At 40.0% G+C, this 23257-nt stretch overlaps 1 protein-coding gene across 1 annotated transcript in view; it reads left to right on the top strand.

The window, feature by feature from the left end:
- Nrxn3 (neurexin 3) overlaps positions 1 to 23257 on the top strand; it is a 1537891-nt gene that overhangs the window by 767054 nt on the left and 747580 nt on the right. The window contains exons 12-15 of the mRNA XM_055593211.1: positions 1058 to 1439; positions 2655 to 2845; positions 3630 to 3803; positions 21735 to 21854. Of these exons, the coding sequence (XP_055449186.1) occupies positions 1058 to 1439; positions 2655 to 2845; positions 3630 to 3803; positions 21735 to 21854 (867 nt within the window). The remainder of the gene's footprint in view (positions 1 to 1057; positions 1440 to 2654; positions 2846 to 3629; positions 3804 to 21734; positions 21855 to 23257) is intronic.

The raw sequence follows: 23257 nt of genomic DNA, 5'->3' as shown, positions 1-23257 counted from the left end.
ACACACACACACACACACACACACACACACACACACACACACACACACATATATGTTTTACATATATTTATCATCCCTATAATTGATTCATCTGTTGGTAACTTTGGAACTTGTTAGAAATACAAATTCTCAGCCATTCAGGTGTTCAGGTGTTCAGTTGCAGAGCAATCTTCCTGTACCACAGTTTTACACTTTAGATTAAAGTCTATGGTTATGTGAATAAAGATGAATTCTATAGTCCAGTCTTATTATGAGCAACTTAATCAGGCCACAGGATTTAAGTATAAGCTGTAGCTTCCAACAGGACAAGTGAGCATTATTTCTAGGAAATCAGGACCAGTTGTTGACAGGTAAAATCCACATGTTTAAAAAAAAGAAAATAAAAAAAAAATTTCAAAAGTACTAAGAAATGAGTTACTACAGCAAGAAATTCTTGGTAATGAATGCCTAACACTCACTGATTTTATTTTTATAAAAGTCAAAAAGGAAAATAATTTATGATTTGAATTCAGATTGCATTGCTCCTTCCTTCCTTCCTTCCTTCCTTCCTTCCTTCCTTCCTTCCTTCCTTCCTTCCTTCCTTCCTTCCTTCCTTCTTCCTGTCTGTTTGTCTTGTCTGTCTTGCCTGTTTTTTGTTTGTTTGTTTTTTGAGACAGGGTTTCTTTAGGAAGCTCTAGCTGTTCTGGAACTTGCTCTGTATACAAGGCTGGCCCCAAACCCACAGAGATCCACCTGCCTCTGCCTCCAGGGTTGTTTCTGGAAATGAATGAAATGGATGGCATTGCTCTTCAGCTTGCTCTCAGCGAGCTCGCATTTTCCTGTCTGTGAGATGGCATTTGCACCAGCCGACTGAGATCTTGAGTCAGGCGGATAACTTGGGTTGAGCTTGGACCTGACTGTTATCAGAACAGCCATGAGCTCTATGTACAGTGTAGGGGTATTTTGTTTTCTCAGACCTCAGGAACCTGAAAAGGTGTCCCTCCTGTAAAATCGAGTAAGGTGGCTGTGAGAAAACAGAGTAACTTTCCCCATTTCTACCTCGTTTCTGACCTTACAGGTACGATGGTAGGAGACCATACCCGCCTGGAGTTCCACAACATTGAAACTGGTATCATGACTGAGAAGCGTTATATCTCCGTGGTCCCCTCCAGCTTCATCGGCCACCTGCAGAGCCTCATGTTCAATGGTTTGCTCTACATTGACTTGTGCAAAAATGGTGACATCGACTACTGTGAACTGAAGGCTCGTTTTGGACTGAGGAACATCATTGCTGACCCCGTCACTTTCAAGACCAAGAGCAGCTACCTGACCCTTGCCACCCTGCAAGCCTATACCTCCATGCACCTTTTCTTCCAGTTCAAGACCACTTCCGCTGATGGCTTCATTCTTTTCAATAGTGGTGATGGCAATGATTTTATTGCAGTTGAGCTGGTCAAGGGGTAAGTAGGAGAAATCACATAGTTGATGCTGGCCATCTCTGCTGAAACATCTTAGACACTCTGGCTGTGAAGAAAACTGCCTATTTTACAGTTTTCCCTGACCCTTGTCACTAGTTCCCTCCTTGATAATAAAGATGCACAAAATTGGTGGAAAGGACATCGACTCTTACGATTATTTAATGAGACTCTCCTGAGTTAATGTTATAAAGCTTTTAACTATGAAATGTAGTCCTTTGAACCTACTGTGGGGGCATGCTCATTTATATAAAACATGGCTATGGTGGGTTTTGCACCCATCCTTTTGGGTATTACTAATCATAATCAGCAGGTGCATAGTAAGAGATGAAATCTAGTTATTTTTTTTTTTAACGCTGTTAGAATTAAAATTTTTATTTTGAGAGGAGATCATGGACACAGTCCCACATGACCAAAAACTATGAAATTCAGTTTCCTGAACTTGGGAAAATTGCAGAGGTCAACATCATAATTTTTTTTAAACTTCTTTTTCTCCCTCTTATTCTGCTACCGTATGTTGGAAAGTAGTCAAATAAGAACATCCAGAACCGGGGATGTAGCTGGTTTGCTAGTGTGCTTTTCAAGTATGTGTAAGGGCCCAGGTTCAGTCCTGTCACTCCATACACTGGGTGTGATGGTGTCTGCTTGTAAATCTTGTAGTGTGCTTGTAGAGTCAAGAGGGCAGTAGGTCAAGGCTAGTCTCCTGAGGTCAACCTGGGCAACATAGGACTTTGTTTCAAACAAACAAACAAACAAACAAACACCCTGATAAATATTGATTAAATTTTACTATTGCTACCTGGTATTATTTAGGGTCCTAACTGTACCATATCTTAAGATCTAGATATTACTTTGGAGCATTAAAAAAGTAGACTTTGGCCTGACTGTGAGTACATGCCCATAATTCTAGCTCTCAAGACTTTATGGAAGGAAGATCATGGGTTCCAGGCCAACATATACTATATTGCGAGGTCTTGACTTAAAAAAAAAAATGAAAGAAGACTCTATGAGTCTGTGAATATGGAATTGAAATCAAGTATGATCCGATAATTACCGATGATTCTTATAAGAGTATTTAATTGCTATGTTGCACCAAGTTAGCATGGGAAATTTGAAGGCCTTGTTTTTTGATATATATGTGACTGCCGCTGAACCACTTCATGGCATCTGAGGTGATTTTTGCTTCTTTATCACTTGTAGGTACATTCACTATGTGTTTGATCTCGGCAACGGCCCCAATGTGATTAAAGGGAACAGTGACCGCCCCCTGAATGATAACCAGTGGCACAATGTTGTCATCACCCGGGACAACAGCAATACCCACAGCCTGAAAGTGGACACCAAGGTAGTCACTCAGGTCATCAATGGTGCCAAAAATCTGGATTTAAAAGGTAATCCTTCCGCAGAATTTTGTAGTTTAGGGTCCATCTCCCAACAGAAAGGATGTTTCCACGGGGGAGATCCACGTTAGGAGTTCCAGCCGTATTTTCTGTACTACACAGATTTCATTTAAAAAGCATTGAATTATACCATTTGGCCACTTATCCAGTTTCTATGCAGAGTATTCCTCAAAATTGCTTCATGATCTCTGTTAATATTTGGAGTGTTTTTCGGGAGTCTGAAAGGTGAAGTGATGATAAGTCAAGGCTTTGTCAAAATGTGGGAGGGTCCTTAATAGAAGGGGAAAAGATTCAGCCAACTCCCTTCTTCATGGGTGACATTGTGTCAGCCATATTCAGTACTGTATATTAATACATATACCAAAGGGAGGATAAGACTGTTACTCTCATTATGCATTGTTAGATGTTTGGTGGGATGTCTGTAAAACTCTCAGTACATTATTTCTAACAAACATAAAAACTACTCAATAAATGGCTGTTTTGTTGACAGTATTGTTAATTATTACTTCATGTAATTAGGCAGAACCTACTTCATTAAGTTGATATGGCGATTCAAACTTTGTGAGATGACGGACACAAAATGAATGACCTGTAAGAAATATTTGGGGTTTTCTTTTTAACAATTTAGAGCCTCTGACAGTTATTCTTGTTTTAGCCCCCCCACACACACACACGGTTGTGTTATCATCTAAGGAATAGTGCTTGAGCATTAGTGGGCATGCCTGGCACCTCCTTTCTCTACTTGGTCTCTTTTACCGTGCCCTTTCCTTTCTAGGTGATCTCTACATGGCTGGCTTAGCCCAGGGCATGTATAGTAACCTCCCGAAGCTTGTGGCCTCCCGGGATGGATTTCAGGGCTGCCTGGCCTCTGTGGACTTGAACGGCCGCCTGCCTGATCTCATCAACGATGCTCTCCACAGGAGTGGACAGATTGAGCGAGGCTGTGAAGGTAGACCCTCTCTTCTTTCTAAGCCTTGTCACAGCACCGAGCCCCCTTGCTGCTCTGCCAGTGCATTGTTCCTCAGTTTACCCACCCTCTGTCATTCTCCTTCACCATCCAACAGTGCATCCTCATTAGTGTCCTTTTGTCACTTGTTGAGTATGCCAGACATGTGCCACGGTCTCTGAGAAGGTATGCTGGCAGAGATCCTCCCAGAATCGCATACTTGGCCCTGTGAGCTACCTTCCCTGTCATGGACATCAGACTTCTCCCAATTTGTGCCCTTGTTTTCAGAGTGGCCGAAAGAGCACTCGAGATTTCTATTTCTATTTCTATGTTAATAATGGTAAAGGACAATGCAAGAGGTCCATATGGCTGTGACCGTCAATAAAAGGCTTCCTATTTTTGACCAATAGCCACTGGATTATTTCTGGCAAATCCATTGGGAGACAGAGAAATGATGTCAGAATGCCATGATGATGGAAGAGAACTTGTATTTATTGAGTACTTGCTGGATCAGGCTCTGCTTGTCAGTCCTCTGTGTACTGTTGAGGAGTATCCTCAGTGTCCACTTTAGGAAGACCTGGATTAAAGTCCAGCTGACATTTGGCAATTTACTTAACCACTCCGAAGTATCTTTATTTTCCCCTCTGTGAAATGGGACAATAATAGGCACCTTTAAAAGTATTACAAAAAAATCAGAAAGATACGAAATGCCTGATACATAGTGGGTACTGGATAAACGTGGGATTATTGTTCCCGGATATTATCTCAGGAGAGTCACATAACAGCACTGCATGTTTACCCACGCTGCACAATAAACCTGCTCGGCCCGTTTCTGTAGACGCTGAAAATGACATACATGTCTTTCCAGAGCTGTTGATGACTGTAGGAACAACTTAGTGTTGGCCGGTAGAGGGCGGCAGAGCACACATTGTGGGTTCATTCCTGCCTGCAGGCCATCTACAGGCAAAGCAGTTGCCTAATGAGTCACCAACAAAATTCTACATAGTCTTCCCTCTGGCTGAGCCTAATGGTCCTTTGTGCAACGTATCGTGTTTTCTTGCATCCATTTTTCATTTTACGTATCAAAACTGTTCGTTTATTTCCTGTGTTCAAGTTCATGAACACTACTTTTAAAGCGGCTTCCCTTTGATTCATCTCCATCCCCTTACAGTACAGTTTTGCAAATGCTTCTCAGGCCAACACGTGCTACAAAAGATGTTTGCCTTTGCCTGGGTCAGTTGTCTGTGCTGCAGTAATGTCAGAAGGATCATCTCTATGGTCGGCTTCCAGTTTTCCTCTAACCAAGACTATGTTTTTAATTCTGATGCCATTAACAGTGTGTGTGTGTGTGTGTGTGTGTGTGTGTGTGTGTGTGTGTGTCTATGTATATGTGATGGGTAAGAGGTTAGGAATCAAATGGCACTTGAAGTATCCATTTTGTGTTTTCCTAAAAATGCTGCACAATTTCATACAACTGGAACATTTTTTGGACTTACTGGTCTATTCATAGTTCTTCAATGCAGGGATAAATGAAATATTTGACATTCAATTAAGAATCTTCCTTTAGAAGGCTTTCGGATGACAGTAGTTGAGCTTATCTCAGAATGTACCATATCAAGTTAAATTAAAATATGAAATTACACTCCTTAAAAGGAAAAGGTAGGGTAGAAGGCAAAGGAGTTAAAAAGCAGTCCTGCTCTTACACAGGATGCAAAATTTTTTTCCTAGCACCCATATCAGGTGCTAGGAAAGCTATAACTCTACATCGGGGGTCCAACACTTTCTTCTTGCTGCCACAGGCACTCATGTGCGTGCACACACACACACACAGAGGGAGAGAGAAAGAGAGACAGAGAGAGAGAGATTGAAAAGAAAATCTATTTTAAAAAGAAAGCACGAAGTACTATTTAAATAGCAAATAGTTTCTACCATGTCTTATTCAGGTTGATCGGTTAAGGAGAATCCATTGACCAATAAAAATCTAGTATGGGGCGATGACTCAGCGGGTAAAGCAAATGCTGTGTAAGCATGAGGACATGACTTTAGGTCCCCAGCACCTACATATATGTGGGGTAGCTGTGGAGGCTCATCCTCGGGCCCAGGGCACAGGAGACAGAGACAGGACGCTGGTGCAAGCTGACTAGGTGCACCAGCTGAACCAACAGGCTCTGGTGCCAAGTGAGAGAGACCTTTGCGGTGGTGGGTAAGGCACAAGGTCATGGAAGGAGATGCGTGACATCAGCTTCTGGTCCCTATGTACCCACAGTGCCTGTTCCCACGCTCATACCATACACGTGCAAGAAAAAGAAAATGTAGCACAAATCACACATATCATTTGAGATTTCCTTGTAGTTATAGTTAAAACTGTGTAATATGACAGGAAATTGGTTTTCATTTCATATTTCATCTTAGTTAAATCAATATATCCAAAATACTAGCATTTCAGTGTCATAAAATGACTCATGAATATTTTTTATCCTTTTTTATTGTAGCAAATCTTTAAAAGCTGTGTACTTTACCTTTGTAGCAGCAACTAAATTCAGACCACACACATTTGAAGCCCTTCTGCCACAGGTGTGTCTGGCTTCTGTATTGGAAGCACAGCCCTGTAGAAAGTGAAACTTGAAGTTGTCAAGAAACGAAGCTACAACACTAGACTAAAGAGAGGTTTAAATTAACTCTCACAAAAAGTAAAGGTAGAAGGGAGGAATGAGCCCTACTCAGGAGAAATTCAGGGGAAACAGTAAGAGCTCTAGCAGAAGGAAATTACCCATCACGATGGGGGAAATGTTCCCAGCCCTTCCCGAAGCTCTGCATCAGCTTGTGTGATTCACCACATGCATTATGGTGGATGCCAGCCTTTCTCTAAGTACTGTGATTGTTCAAAGCCGGATACATGCGACTTGATGGCTCTCCCATCCATCTATGGCAAAGCCCGTGGGCCTAATCACATGCACTCTATTGCCATGGAGATAATTATGATGGTTGCCCACCGAACATTAAGACTTCCCTACTGGGTGGGATGAAGTGGAGGGTGAGTGGCAATGGAGGGAAGAAGGTCCTTGTTTATTGTACACAAATGACTTAGATAATTAGCTTAAGTGGCCAGAAAAAAATGGCCAAAAAGTGGGTTAAGGCATAAATGACTATCACTAGAAGTTTGAAGCATTGTGAATAAAGCCTCAGGAAGATCCTGGGAGCCTTTTTAGAATTATGTGGAAATGACACCATGAGAGATAGCCTTAAACCATGTAGAGACTACAAAGGATCCCATTCTCATGAGTCTCTTGCACACAGCATGTGAATCCTAAGAATAGCTTAGGGTACAAGGTATCTGAGATTCACAGGAAAGACAATATGTAATAACTAGCAAGAAATAACTGAGTGTTATTTTTTCATAGAGAATGGTGAATGAGTCTCTATGAAGAAATGAGATCATCTATGGGGATGAGATATCATTACCAAAAACCATGACATGGTTCTGCTTAAAATGGCAAATATGTTATATTCTGATATATTTAGATTTAACAGACTCAGATGTATTATATGTTTTTGCCAAAGTTGGTAACATTGAAAGTTTAAGATCTCTAAGGAGTAAATGCATTATTTTTCCTTTATCTGACCCAACAAGAATACATGTAAGAATGAAAAGAGTTAGAAATTATTTTAAAATTTATGAATTAGGTATTCTTTGGGCCTCGGGTTATTTACTTAGTATTTATTTATTTATTTTGTAGCTAAGAAGTAGGTTTTGATTTTATATCTCTGATTTAGAAGTTTGATTTCTAGTCAAATTTTAGCTGTGACTTTTGGCTTCTAATTTGAGGCAAGATTTTTTTTTTTTAATCATGCCTAACTTAACCCTTGGCTGGTAAATTCCTGTTGAGGTCGACATAGCCATAAAGGTTAAAGCATGCTGAGCAAAAGTGCTGTTCCATAGTTGTGGAAGGCAATCATCTGAGAGAAAATACCACGTGCTTCATTTTGGAATCAATAAAAAGGACATTCCTTTGGTGCCTTTTTGCCCACAAACATTTGGCTATATTCCTACAAATTGAACAAATTAAACTCTTTGGTGCTCCCAGTGGGTCATCTGGGTAGAAATGCATGACTCTGGTGCCATGCTCCTTGGTGGCATTTCCAAGGGTGTAAGGGAATTGGGGTGGCCATGGTGACTCTTCCTCCCATGCTCAACTCCTGAATGTTCCAAATTATTTTTGTGGGCATTGAATGTGCACATGTGTCTTTCAGTCTGGCCACAGGCTGCCATCATCTCTAGACTGAATGCCTTGGCGTTGGCTGTGTGTGTGTGTGTGTGGGGGGGGGGGGGCTCTTCTTGCCCATTGCTTCTGCTTTGTCAAAAATCGCTGTTTCCCTGCCCCAGCTCTGCTGACTTGGCTCTCAGGAGGCCTGCTCTGCCCTGGTCTGTGCATCCCCTTGTCTGTGCTGTCTCTGGTGACCTTGTACAGCATTTCAAGTGTCTGTCTGAGTGATGTTGGCTGTGCAGAACTGCATTTTTGTTTCTGTAATGTTACCCAGTTGACTCTACTCTAACTAACCTCTGGTTATTGTTTTCGCTTTTTCTGTTCTTTTGCTAACAAAGTTGCGTTGACCAAAGCTGACCTGCAAGGTAGAGAAGGCGCTTATTCCACTTTGGACTGAAAGATGCCCTGTGTGACCCTTGGTATTGTGACATTAGAGGGCTCCTAGCTGTCATGCCTCTTAGACAGCAGCCATTTTGGGGGAGGGGGCTGAAGCCAGTGTTCTTCCAAAACGGTGACAGAAAAACCAAAAAGTATGCAAGGGAAGTTACTATACAAAGGATATATAATGGGGATAAGAACATGACTCCATTCTGGTAGGACCAAAGAAGTTTGAAGCATCCTATACTATAACTGTCTCCCAACAGAATCCATTCTGGAAATGATTTTTAACTCTTATCCCAGTATTTGCCATGGAGGGCCTGATTCTTTATAATTCATTCAGCATACATAGAAGGAAGAACTTTGAAAAGAACAAAAGGGGGCCACTTGAGCTCTTAATTTATCACTCTCTAGTCAGGAAGGTCATTTTCTAGAGCAGGGCATTTAAGTGCTTGGCCCTTATGAATGGCCATATCGTTTTCTCTCAACTCATTTGAAAGAAATGTTTTAGGCATGTGGGAGATATCAATGTCATTAGAACATCACTGAGATTTATATATCCTATTGGGGATTTTGGTTGAGCAATTTAATTTTTCTATTGTGTGATCTAAGCAGAGAAAGTACCCTTGGGGAAGCAGAGGATCTGTTGGTTTTATCCTGAGTACCCTACCAAAAAAAAATTGCTTGCCTGGGAGATATTGCTGAATATCTCCCACAGAAGCCGATGCTTTTGTCACTCAAAGAGACACCTTGCAAAGTCAGTAATGGCCCCTCATTTCTGTTGGGTCAGGCTGCTTTAACTCAGAATAGCAAGTGAAGAACAGAGCACTTTAGGTGCTTATGGCAAGCAGGGCACAACGCCTCAAATGGCTGCTGCAGAATCTGCAATCAGGTCAAATTGTGAGAAGTAGTGAAGGCAAAGGTAGTTTTTTGTTTGTTTGTTTGTTTGTTCTTTGTTGTTTTTTTTTAAAAAAAAAAAACTAATGTTTTCTCTCTGGGATCATGTCCCTTGCCATGACTTCTTAGATAAACCACTAGTGGGTAGACATCTACCTCTGAAGGTGGCATTTAAATGATGCAGTTCTTTTCATCTCTTCTTAGCAAATGGAAATCTGTCCTGGAATATATTACAGTTAGTGAAAAGAGCATATGCCTTGAGCTTCCAGCATGCATTATAACAGCATTCAGTGTTAAAGCTGCCAGCCCTTTGGGGTAATGCTGTTGTTTTAGTCATTATGCTCAATTGTCAAAAAAGCAACCAAGGCATATTATTCTGTAAGAGGAGGAAATGCAGAGGAGGAAGATTCAATGTACAGTATGAGATAGTCTAAAGTAGTTAAAATTCCTTTAGATCAGATTTAATAGGTTCAGTGATAAAACTGTATATTATCCTCAGTTTTACTGTTCTTCAGTATCCAAACTGTGTGGATTTCGAATTTCTAGACACTAGCACAGAGTATTTCATTAGAAACTCTGTATGTGGCAAAATTATCTTCAAGTGCCCGTGTGTGTTACTTAACTTCTGTCGTTGCTGTGACAAGGTCCTGGCAAGAGCTGCTTAAGGAAGGGGAGTTTAACTTGGTTCATGGTTTAAGAAATGGCTGAGTTCACTATGACAGAGAAGATGCCCCAGGGTATGAGGGGGCAGGTCTCATTGCATCTCCAGTCAGGAAGTAGAACAGAGACAGAACGTTAGGCCAAGCTACAAAACCTTAAGCTTGCTCCCAACAACCCATTTTCTGCAGTGATGATCCACTTCCTGAAGATTCTCCAACTTTCCCAAACCAACTCTAGACCAAGCTTTCAAACACATAAATCTGTGGGGGAACATTTCACATTCAAATCACAAAACTATGCTAAGAGAGAAAAATGGTTTTTGACAGTTATATATAAAGGAGTGGTTGATCTCTCTGGTTATTAGAAATTGTCTACCAGGTGTATACATATTGAGGGAGAAAAAAACGTAAAAGCATCTTAATTTTCCCCCTTCACAAAAGCATGGACAGTAACATGAGCTTTAAATCACTCCTATGTTGCCTTAAACTTTCTTCCTTCTTATAATGATGAGAGTCTCTTGCTTGTCTCAAGAGTTTCTATTCTTTGTAATTATTGTAGATCTCCTTACACTTCCCCTATTCAATGGAAGCTTAACTGTAGGATACAGTGACTTTCAGTTTTAATTTTCTTGATATTAGTGGACAGCTATTACTCATAGACTGGCATAGTCGTGATAACCTGTGGACATGGATCTAAATACCATTAAGTACAAAAGGCTGTAAGAACAGAAGAGAGAAATGAGGAAGTTTACAATCTGAAACTTATATAACCATAAGCTATGAGAAGTGGCATCTGCAGTCTTGTGGTCCCGTGACCCTGATAGGATTTTGTGTATTTGTGTCAGGGTGCAGAGTTGCTGGGGATCAGGGTCTTGGGCAGTGGTGACTACAGCAGCTATAGACAACCTGGAAGGCTGTGTTGAAGAGCAGCTTGTTTATTGAAATGGTAGTTAGTTCATATAGCTCAAGCCACAGGGGGGAGGAGAACAAAGGATCAAGGAAAGAAGTACACCTAATTTGAATATATGGAGCTGATTGAGGAGAAGCAAATGTTAAGATAATGCAGTTCAACTACCAAAGCTTTGGAGGAAGTGCAGGAAGTAAGTGCTGCAGCCAGTCAGGGACTCTCCAAACCTATCATTCCCTGTCAGTCAGATTTAGCAGACGGCTGGTCACATGATTTCTGAGAAGCCATTTCTTTGGTGGGGAAACGGAAGCATAACTAGCTTTATCATGTCAGTGACCTTTGTCTCTATGGCATTGAGTAGGCCCAGGCCTGAGTTAGCTAGGGAGCGGCCCCACTCCTACTGTGTTCTCTGAGAGCTGTCTCTGGCACGGACAGTGCTCTACCATCCCTCATCTGGCTTGGGATCCCACATAGTATGGGTTAATAATAACATCCGCTACTCATTTATATCACACATTTAGCTAGGAGTGTGTAGATTATACTGTCTACCTATCAGAGAAGTGAGGAAGTCAGCCAATAATTATAGTGCAGAATGAAAACTGCTGTCTAGAATTATACATGGTGTCATGTGAACATGAAGGAAATTGACTAGCTTGTGTGGTTAAAAGGAGTCAAGTTTAGGGATAGTTTCTCAGGCAGAATTTTAGCAAAAACTAAATGGAAGACGTTCTTCAAGTGGATTTATAGAGAGAGCCCATTTAAGAGCGTGGCTGGTAGAAGAAACTAGAGAAAATTTAAGTAAACCGCAATAACATGCAGGAAAAGATGGTTCTAGGGCAGGGAGTGGAGACAGAAAAACTCACTTTCCATGTAAAGTGTTGGAAGAACTAATATTTGGGGTCTGATTTGTATTATATAAAGATTGCCTGGTCCATCCCTGCAGAATAGAAATTGATGAGAAGGATAGGAATTGAAGACAGAGAGCAAAACGAGAAGTGGAGGTTCACATTCTAGGGAGAAGGGACAGGTTCCTAGGCTTTGCTACTCTATTGGCCAAAGAAAAGAACATTTGTCTCCCAAAAGACACTCCGAGTATGTGGGATGAACACAAGGTCTCTCTTTTTCCATTTTCTCCTGCTATGCTGTATTCCTGGCTGATAACAGATACACATTACGACAGAAGATTGCAAAGAAGGACCTCAGTGACCACCCTGGATTCATACCAGCCTCTGTATGAGCACACAGGAAGGCTGTGGTCCTCTGTAGGGGCAGAGATGCCATCAGGCTGAGAGGTTTTGTCTCAGATAGCATGATCATCCTATCAAACACATGGAAGGCTATTGATAATTTCTTTTGGTTTTCAAGGTAGATATCACAGAAAAAGAAAAATCTCTGTGAAATTTTATCCAACAAACAATAAGCAAACAAACAAAAATCCAAATAAAAACAACAACAACAAAACATGAAGGAAAGAAATTTCCTCTGTTGAGAGAAAGGCAGGTGATATAACGGTGGAATAAAGCACGATGCTTCATCCAGCCAGACAGTTCATCATAATCACTTCTTCCTTCTATTCACTATTCCTTCTATTCACTAAAGGCTTTCCTCAGCAGGCCTTAGTTTTAAAATTCAATGCCTTCTCTACTAGAAATGTTAGCTTTTCTTGTGCCCAGAGAGTAAGCAGGAAGCTGAGGTATCCAGGATTAGTTAGATCAGGGTACCAGGGGTTATGTATTGGCTATTTGTAGAAGGTCAATAGTTTTGGAATTGAATGCCTTAAAAGTCTGTTAAGGCATTTTCTTTTTTTTAATTTCTCTTTTAAGTTATATTGCATCAATTTTTTTAGTTAGGTGTGTGCATGGTTATATGAATAGATGTACAGGCACACGAACGTGGCATTCAGAGGACAATGTTTGAGAGCAAGTTCTCTTGTGCTTATACGTGGGTCCTGGGAAAGAACCCAATGCCAGCAGCCTTCCCGATGTTCCTTCATTCCTGCTGAGCCATCTCCTTGGCCCTCTATTAAGGCACTTTTAGAAGAGATTGACATTTCCCTTTAGTTTGCGAAGGGCATTTTAATTTTCCGGTTTTGTTACAAGGAATACAGTTAGTTCTTTACCTCATTTTCTTCAAAGCTAAGGGCTGAATCACATTCTCCATTGTATTTCATGTAATGAAATGTAACACTTTACTTAAAAATAAATCACTTTTTCAAAAATAGTTCGCCTTATAGGGAATAATAAGAAGGGCAGGGATTCAGCTAGACATCCATGACAGTTTGTCACGCAAGCATGAAGAATTGTGTCAATGTGACCTACTATACATAATGTCATAGCTCTGTACATCTCACTGACTTTGTACCCAACTTTAGTAGGAAGAAAAAGTCCAATTGTACCATTCAGTATAATTGATGATGTAGTAAGAGTTGAGTTGGTGCAGGAGAATGCTATGGACTCTCAAATGACATTCCTGCCTTCACATGACCTGTACTGTTATTCCCTTTTATAAACTTTGCGAACGCTATTTCACTTAATTCTTACCACATGAGGTAGAATCAATTATATCTACATCACAAAGATGCAGAAACTAAGTTTAGCCAGGTCACATTTATACTCACAGTAAGTACTAAAACTGGATTTTAAAGGTATAGTTCTTATCCTACTATGTTACATGTTTTAACTTTTTATTTTACTAGTCTCTAGGTAGACACAGTTAGTGGATAGTATCTCAATGACTTTATTCTGGAGAGTTTCCATATAATATCATTTTGATTATTTCTAATTCTACTTACTCAGTATTCATGTCCTAGACATGGTTTCTATTGCTGTGTGAAACATCATGACCGAAAGCAACTCAGTGAGAAAAGAGTTTATTTTGCTTACACTTCTATATCACAGTTCATTGCCAAAGGCGGTCAGGACAAGAACTCAAATACGGCAGGACTTCGGATGCAGGAGCTGATGAAGCAGCCATGGAGGAGTGCTGAGCCATTTTTTTTCAAGTAGCCCTCAAGACCTTGAACCAGAGATGGCACCACCCACAAAGGCCTGGGACCCTCCCACATCAATCACTAATTAAGAAAATGTCTAATCTGTTTTCCTACAGCGAGATATTATAGAGACATTTTCTCAATTGAGGTTCCCTTCTCTCAGATGACTCTAGTTTGTGCCACACTGACATAAAACTAGCCAGCATTCTTTTTAAAATATTTTAAATCACTTTAATTTTTCTGGGCCTGTCCTTTGAAATCACTTCTTCCTCTTCTCTCTCTCTCACTTAGTTTTACCTACCCTCTGTAACCTCAATACATCACTAAATCAGTGCTGAAGGGAAAAAAGTTAGATCTGTTAATGAGGCCTTAGTTTGCATTTTTAAAAGACACATTGTGAGGTCTTTGTTGTCTTTGATTTTTTTCTATTTCTTTTTTATTAATTACATCTTATTCACTTTGTATTCCCCATATGGCCTTCCTCCTTCCCTCCCAATCCCACCTTCCCACACCCTTCTTCACGCATGCCCCTCCCCAAGTCCACTGATAGGGGAGGTCCTCCTCTCCTTCGTTCTGTTCTTAGTCTATCAGATCTCATCAGGAGTGGCTGCATTGTCATCTTCCGTCATCTGGCCTGGTAAGGCTGCTCCCCCCTTAGGGGGTGATGATCAAAGAGCAGGCCAATCAGATTATGTCAGAGGCAGTCCCTCTTCCCATTACTATGTAAAAGCAGCAATATCATTACTGTGTATTTGTGGCTCAGGCACCTCATGAATAAAATGATTGAGCAAGAAGGAATGTATAAGATTGTATAACAGCTATTTTATCTTTCTTATTAAACCTCCTCTAACTAGGGCAGTGTAAACTCCTACTTCCTCATTGTCATGGGACTCTTTCTTCTCTCTTACCATATACACATAAAATTTGGCTCATGAACCTTTGATGATTATGGTGTTCTGTGGCCTGTTCAAAGCAGAGATTCCTAGCAGTTCTTCAGGCCAATTGATAAGACAAAGGATGCTGAAGCTCGCAATGGACAATGCTGGGACCATAAGTCAACACACGAAACAAATCCATTTATCTTAGATGTTGCTGGTTAGACACAGACCACGGATCAGAGGCTGCTGGGGAGAAAAACTTCAACAGGACATCTTAGTGTCAACCACTTCTTGTGCCCATGTTGCAGTTATCATATCTTCAGTGTATCATGAAGAGGATGGAGTGACTAAAGAGTACTGAGGCATTACTGAAATTGCCCCTAATGTCTTGCTCTCCATCCTCCTGATTGTATGATTTTTCTCAGCTGCCAGTTGAGAAGCCATGAGCAACTGGACATCTTTATTAAGAGAGGTTGTGATGCCTGGATGAGCATTGACCTAGCCTCGGTTCTCCCTTCAAGGGAGATGCTGGTACTGGCTTAGCAGTTTTAATCAGCTTTAAGTTGGGACATTGAGACACATATTTGATTAAGTTCTGCTTGGGCACTGGGAGAAGACAATGCACTCTGCTCCAGCACCCTGAGATTCATCATTTCAAGGGCCTGTATGTGTAAAAGACAATCTGTCAACCTCATTTTCTAAAACATGAAGCAGAAGTGAAAAAGTCAGATGACATGTGCCTCAGAGGTGGATTTGGGGAGGGCTGGTCCTCCAAGGAGATCGTAAGTGAGACTGTTCTGGGAAAGAAAAACAATTCCAGATCAAAAAGTATCGGTTTGTGGCAGCCTTCGGGTTATCATCAAATAAGATAATGAGGGAAACACAGCTCTATGTTTCCTAGGGAAGGGCTAGGAATCAAATGCCAAACTGAGAGCATGCTATGCACTTCATAGCCATTGTCATGTTTTCTTTCTGATTTAGTCAAGACTAGCTCGTATCAAAGGGTATTCATTGGAAAACATTGTTGAAAAACATTGCTGAAAAGCTCTTGACAGCACATCTCTCTAATTTCATAGTTTTCTTTCCTTGAATAAATATTGAGTGGAACATATATGTCCTCCATTGAATATATGTACTTATATACTTTGTTAATAAGTTATTATAATGAATAATATCTTTTAGAAATTTTGTTCAATATTTAACTCATTTTTTTTTACTTGATACAATTATTACTCACTGTACCTGGGCATGGTGACACAAGAGAATCCTATCTCAATGTGTGGTAAACCTGAATATATGTAATTTTTAAGTAAGAAGAAAAAAAAAAAAGCTTGGTTTTCCATATACTACTATTGTTTTAATGCTGAGCTACAAGCCAAATTTACTTATATGAAATGAAATTAATAAGTTCTAGGATAAAATTAGAAAAATATTCTTTAAACAGTAATGAATTAAGTCCTCTCCTCTCCCATCACCTTCTCTTCTCATTTTCCTCCTTCTTTCTTTCTTTCCTTCCTTTTTTCCCATTTTCTCTCCCACCCTCTCTCCTTCTTTCTTTCCCCTCTTGTCTTCTACCCTATTTCCCCCCCTCTTTCCTTTCCTCATTTATTTCTTTGTCCCTCTCTCTGACCTTCCTTTCCTTCTTTGGATCCTTCATTCCTTCATTCATTCACTAATGATCGTCACTCTGTGTAGTGGTTCTCAATCCATGGGTTACAACCTTTAGCAAACTTCTATCTCCAAAAATATTTGCACTATGATTCACAACAGCAAAAAAAATTACAGTTATGAAGCAGCAATGAAAATGACTGTACTGTTTAGGGGTAACCACAACACAGGAAACTATATTAAAGGGTTGCAGCATTGGGGAGGCTGAGAAGCAATGTTCCATTCCAAATACTGCAATAAAAGGCATAAAGGTGAACAAAACATGACCCCAGCCTTTGAGGGCCTAAACATTCAGTTGATGTATGAAAAACACATTGACTAATTGAACAGGACAGACAGAAGAAATAACTCTACAATTTCATGTCAACTGAATTTTGATAAAAGTAGCCTTAACACACAGGAAAGAAATATCAGTAATACTGATGACATCTGATTCCTACAAGAACAAAATTATCATCTTTACCATATAGAGAAACCAACACAAAGTGGCACAAAGACTTACTAAGCATACTACCTCCAAAAAACTATAGAACTACCAAAGAAAAACATAGGTAATGGTCTACAAAATTTGTCTGGGCAAGGTTTCTTTCATGATATTCCAAATACAGAGAACAAAAGAAAAATATATATATATAAAAAAATGGGATTGTACCAAGCTACAAAACTTTCACACAGCAACAGAACAATTAATAGAGTATGAACACAACTTGTACATTCCAAGTAAAAGTTTGCAAATCAAATATTTGTTGATAGGTAAATAACTCAGATATATACGGAACTCATTTCAGTTGCTGGCAAACAAATGAGCCCATAAAAAAAATGGACAAAAAACTTAAACACCAATGTGTATCAGGAACATAAAAACCCATTCACCTCAAATCACTGAGGAAAAGGAAATTAAATCACCATGAGTTAGTAACTCATATCTGTGAGAATGACTCTGATGGAAAAAGAGTGATAAATTGGCAGGAGAGTGGAGAAGAGAGAATCCTTATATGTTGTTGGTGGGAATGTAAATTAATACAGTAATTACAGAAAACAGTATGGAAGCTCTTCAAAAAACTGAAAATAGAATTAGCATATGCTCCAACAACTCTACGTCTGGGCACGTATCCAGAGGAATTAAAATCAATATGTCAAAGAGATGTCTCTGCTCTGATAGTCAATGCAACATGTGTATAACAGCTAAGAAGTAGAAAAGAGCTAGGTGCGGTCACTAGGTAAATGGATAAAGAAAAATGACTATATATATGTTTAGACTTTACAAAATAAGACACTGGGCTAAGGACATAAGTGCTTGCTATGCATGCACAAGGCCCTGAGTTTAAGGCCCGAGAGCTCGTGTTGAAAAGGTTGGAGGAGGTGGCCAGAATAATAAGGCAGGGAGTGAGTATGATTAAAGTACTTTGTATGGCAATTTCAAGTAAGTAATAACAATGCCACAAAACAAAATAAAACAACAAACAGACAAAACATCAGGGCACGGTGGTGAGCATCTGCAGTCCTGTCACCGGGGAAGTGGAAATAGGCAGATTCGTGGCGCTCTCTTCATCCAGATGACTGACTGGTGAGTCCCTGGCCAGTGACAAAATGGATGACACAGAAGAAACAATACAAGTCTGATCTCAGAACTCTATATGCCCATGCACACATGTGCACATGGACCCCCACACATGCATGCACACATACACATGCACACACAGAGAGAAAAAAAAGAAGGGACTGTATTCTTGACAATAGTGATGAATGTGATTATGCCAAGTAAAATTGGTGAGGCATAGAAAGACAGATATGAACTCTTATGTTTGAGGTTTAAATAATTTCAACCATACACCCCTACTGGGAAGGGAGGTGAATGCAGAAGATGTAGATAATGATCCAAGGATTTCAGCTAGACAAGAGGACCAAACCTATATGATGTGTTGCACAGATTGATGACTGTAGTAAATTACAATGCATTGAATATTTTAAAAAGTCACAAATGGAGCAGATTTTACATCTTTTTCTAACCATACAAGGAGTGATTAGCATGTGAAATGATGGATTGGTTATCCTGAATTAATTGACTATTCTAAGTTGTAAATATATAACAAAGTAACACATTGTGAATTGTGAACGTGTAAATATTATCTGTCCATTAGCAGAAAGAGATCAACAAACAATTTAGTTAGAGATCATGTAATTGTTAAGTAATACAAACAGGAAGAGTGTGATGCTGGTGGCAATTTCCTTATGGGGTGGTTTGAGCATGTTCTCTTTGAGCTGAAAATTGAATGAAGGACAAGCCAGTGTCTTAGAAATCTGCATAAGGCGTTGCTCACACTGTGTCTACAGCAGGCGCCGAAGGACTTGATCAAGATAGGCTGCAAGTCTGGAGCAGTAGACCTGGAATGTGAGCAAGGTGTCAGAAAGACCTAGAGAACCTGTTACAACTCAGATTCCTCAGGCTACCTGGGGCCTGGAAATGAGCTTGGCTCACAAGCTTTGGGATGGTGCTCATGTCATGGGCATGGTGACAATATCCTGAGCATCATCATGTTGGAGAGGACAGAAGCATGCTGGTGCACAGTGAGCTGGGGATAGCCGGTAGGAAACGGTACAGGGGTGGGAGGCAAGGAGCCTTGTCATCCCAGTCTTGAGGGGAGCTCTGTGTTTGCTTCTGAACTGATGTGAAGTCATCAGCTGGATAGTGATAACAACCAGTCATCAATTGTGTGGTGCAAGCAACAGTTTTGATGAATTTGGAAATGATCTGTAATTCTTTTCTCTGTTTGATTCCCAACAAACCTTTAATGGATGTGAAAGACTTACTTCTGCTCCCTTTGCAGACTAAAGTCTCACTTTCTCACTCAGGGTTTAAAAGTATGAGACAAAGGAAAATTATGGTTTGAGTAGGTCATATGAGTTTGTCACACGTTGAAACATGCATTTCTCTGAATGCATGTAGTTTTAGTGCAGAAAGGACCGACCCAAAGCACAATATGTGACTTCTAAAAAGCATGCAGCAAACAGCTGTTTGATGACAAATAATTAAAAACAAAGACATGAAAAAACTGGGAGATGATAGAAGTAGAAGATGGTATAATGCATATAATAAAACACTAACTTGAACATTATCACATGCAGAAATTATTGCTGCAGATAGTAAGTGCTGTGGTCACTAAGAAGGGCAATAATTCTGCTCTAGATATTAGAGAATGTTTGCTCTGGGGGGTGGCATGCAGGCTAGTCCTTAAAAATGTTTAAAATATGGCAGTTAGAGAGGAGGAGAATGGCTTTTCTCTAGACTCAGTAACCATGCAAAGAATTACTGTGTTTTCTCAAAGTTTTTGCCTTTGAAGGGAAAGCCTTCCATGTGTTTCCGATTCTTGAGCACAGTTGAATTACTAGTCCATTGTCTGCTGAGAGCTGTTTGACTGGGGAGCCCTGTGGATTTCTCAGACACTTTTATCCTTTGAAAGAAGCTGTCCTGATTTGCCATTGTTAATGAAACTTGCAGGACACAATGCTCCAGTTTAAGACCCACTGAGAACATGACCATGTACCTCCTTTCATCCCTACATGGGGCAACCACATGACAAATAGGAGCTGCAGTACCCCAGCAGTGCTGCTGTTCCCCCAGTGTTAGTAATTGACTTGAACTTTCTTATGTCATATCCTAATAGCTTTGTCTCATGAGTGACCGTTCTGTACTGCTTCCACCCTTCATGAATAAATACAAAATGTCCTGCCACCTAGAAGGTGAACCCTCCCTAGTCCTTTTATCTCTCTTGAACATAGACCCTTAAAATCCAAAATGCTTACATTTAGTAGTCTGTGCCTGTGTGATGCTTAGCTTGGAAAATGCAAAATATGTAGTAATTACAATAAATACATTTTCTTTGCTCTGTCAACCAATGCTTTTATGCATTGGTTTATGACTAATACGTTTGTTGAGCCAAACAGCCCATCTCATTTGCTGAGGATATTAGGGAATCTGGACTTATCCCAAATTTTACACTCTTTCTCATTAGCTCAGATATGACTATGTATATTTACCCCAAGGAAAAGTATAAGTTAGGGATGAAAAGAAAATGTTTGAAGATTGGTTCCAGGCTAACCAAAAAGAATGATCTTAATGGCAGTTTGTAGGGATGAGATTGCAAACTTATATGATTTTTTAAACTCCCATCTGGAAAAAGAAAAATTCCTAGAATGCCTTGCAAGTAGATATACTCGCTTATAAATATGTACATGTACCATTATATTTACATATAATTAGGTAAAGACATGTAAAACAAATATAGTAATGCAAAACAGTTAGCCAAGCATTTTAATACTTTCTCCTTACATCAAAACAGTTCTCCTGAATCTTCTGGCATAGAAATACCCCAGGGAAGGACACACCCTATCCTGTATATTAAATCTTTAAGTAACAGCGTGTTATAGTGTGCTGACTCTCAAATTGGAATTGCATTGGAATTTCTGAAGGTTGTAAGATGGATTTATGACTTCTTCAAAGTTTCTAGTTCAGCAGGTTAATAGAGGGACCCAAGAATTTGCAATTCTACCAATACTCAGATGACTGCTCTACAGAGCACAGTCTGGGAATCTTTGGTGAAGTGAAGAGGTCGTCTCAATGTTAGTCTCTCTGACATAGGCATTAGTTAGCATCCTTGAAGAAATGTGGACCTTGGGTAAACTGGTTTAATGCTTTGTATCTATTGATTGGAGCTTATCATTATTACCTATTCAAGCTGCTGGAGGAGTTAACAGAAATTACATAAATTGCTTAACACCTATAGGATAGAGCACATTTGAGCTGATTTTCCCTCCTCCTTCTCTCTACTTACCATCATTTTAGCATCATAAAATGGACTTGAGGACTTTTCGTTTTGGGATAAAACATTGCACATTATTTCATTAGAATTATGAGAACAGATTTTGTTGTTTTTTTTTACTTTAGCAATATTCAGCAACAAATCCCTGCTCCAAATCAGGTGTCTTCCAGTTGAATGATAGAACATATAGCTTTTATGTTAAGTCTACCTAAAGAAGAACATGTGTTCAGCCCTCTCCCTTTTCTGTGTAATCATTGACAATTTGTGGCTAAATAAGTATTTACTTCTGTCTTACTTTGTATACACTGAATTGCATGTGACTGAGTTGATATTTTTGATGGTTGTGTTTTTGAATGTTTGGGGGCATGGGGGTGGTAGATGTAGGTGATGTCTTAGGTCTTTGTCCTTTCATTTTTAATGTTTTCTCTCTTTCTCTTTCTCATCCCACACCCTCCACCTCTGTGCATTACCAGGTCCCAGCACAACCTGTCAGGAGGATTCATGTGCCAACCAGGGGGTTTGCATGCAGCAGTGGGAAGGCTTCACTTGTGACTGCTCCATGACGTCATATTCCGGAAACCAGTGCAATGATCGTGAGTGCACACTTTTCCTAATGGGGAGATTCTCAAGTAGCTCAGACAACTCAAAAGGGGAAGCGCAGAAAACATTGTACATATATGTGTACTTTCTAATTTGCAAGTATGACACTCATGTTTATTATTATGACACACAGTTTATTTACTTAGTTCATGTTGAGAGAGTGCCTCTGTTTGCTATTTCGTCCACCAGTGCTGCAGCAGGTACACCGATGGACTTAGTTCTAAGAAAGGACTGGCTTCATGGAGATGACCCAGTGCTGCCACTGAAGATGTTTCAGTGTCATGAGAATCTATAACTTGCCACTCCACCTCTTTCTCGGGGCATTTTTATAACAATAGCCATTCTCAAGATAAGCCAAATGCTTCAGACTTGTCAAAAGAACCAGACTTAGATGGCCCCTCCAGTTATCTGATTTTTTTCTAAACACAGAATTCATGGTAGATTTGAACATCACAATCTAAACTCATTGGAATATTTGGTTGAAGCATGAGTACATGAGGCTACTGGATTGAAGAATGCAGCCATATTGAGGAGTACTCACAAGGGAGACCATTATAATAATTATATCTGCTTAATTTTGCTTGATTTCTTATTTATCAAATTTTACCATGTGTGCAGGCATCTCTTGCAGTTTCCATTTCAGTTTTCCGAGAAGCTTTGTGATCTACATGTCTTTGGTATGTTAAAGGGGAACAAATGAGTACCTGGCAATCTAACATGTGATAGGATGTCTGCAGAAGGACTTAGCATCAACCGCTTTTGCTGAATACTTCAGCGTTACTGAGAATCTGGTTTCCATACTTATGATATGGAAACGCTATTCTACTCTGAAACAGGCAGTTATAGGAAAATTCAGGGTACTTGGGGCGGGGAAGGGATGTGCTACCTGCTTTTTCTTTTCCCTCCAATTTGTCTGTGGAAGACTCACTAGAAGCCGTTTGTTCCCTCTTGGTGGTGGCTTAATGCCTCCTTATCCTCATACGCTTATTCCCATTGCACATACATCCAACAGCAGGTAGAAAAAAATACAGAAAGGAAGAGGGTGCACACAGAAAAGGAAATAAGGTAAGTTCCTCTAATGCTTATCAGTGTGCACAGCCTTTGGAAGGTATGTATGGATTTTTCTGTCATCGATTTGTTGTTCTTCGTCACATAGGTCAAGTGTTTTCTGGTAAGGATTAACCAAGGCTCTTCCCACGTCTCTACGATTTGCTTCTGCTTTTCCCCAGAGATTAGTGTTCACTCTTAACTTGGCCAATTTGTTGGTATGAAATGAAGTAGTTGGGCCGGGATTGGTAAAGGGTCATCCCTTTTTGTGACACTACTTTCAAAGCATGAATACTTGGAGCATGTTATATTGTCAACAACTTCCTTGACTCTTTTGTTCATAGAAGAC

This window comes from Psammomys obesus, unplaced genomic scaffold (genome assembly GCF_907164565.1).
Source record: "Psammomys obesus unplaced genomic scaffold, mPsaObe1.curated_primary_1811, whole genome shotgun sequence".
Lineage (NCBI taxonomy): Eukaryota > Metazoa > Chordata > Mammalia > Rodentia > Muridae > Psammomys > Psammomys obesus.
This window is presented reverse-complemented; position numbering and strand designations above follow the sequence as displayed.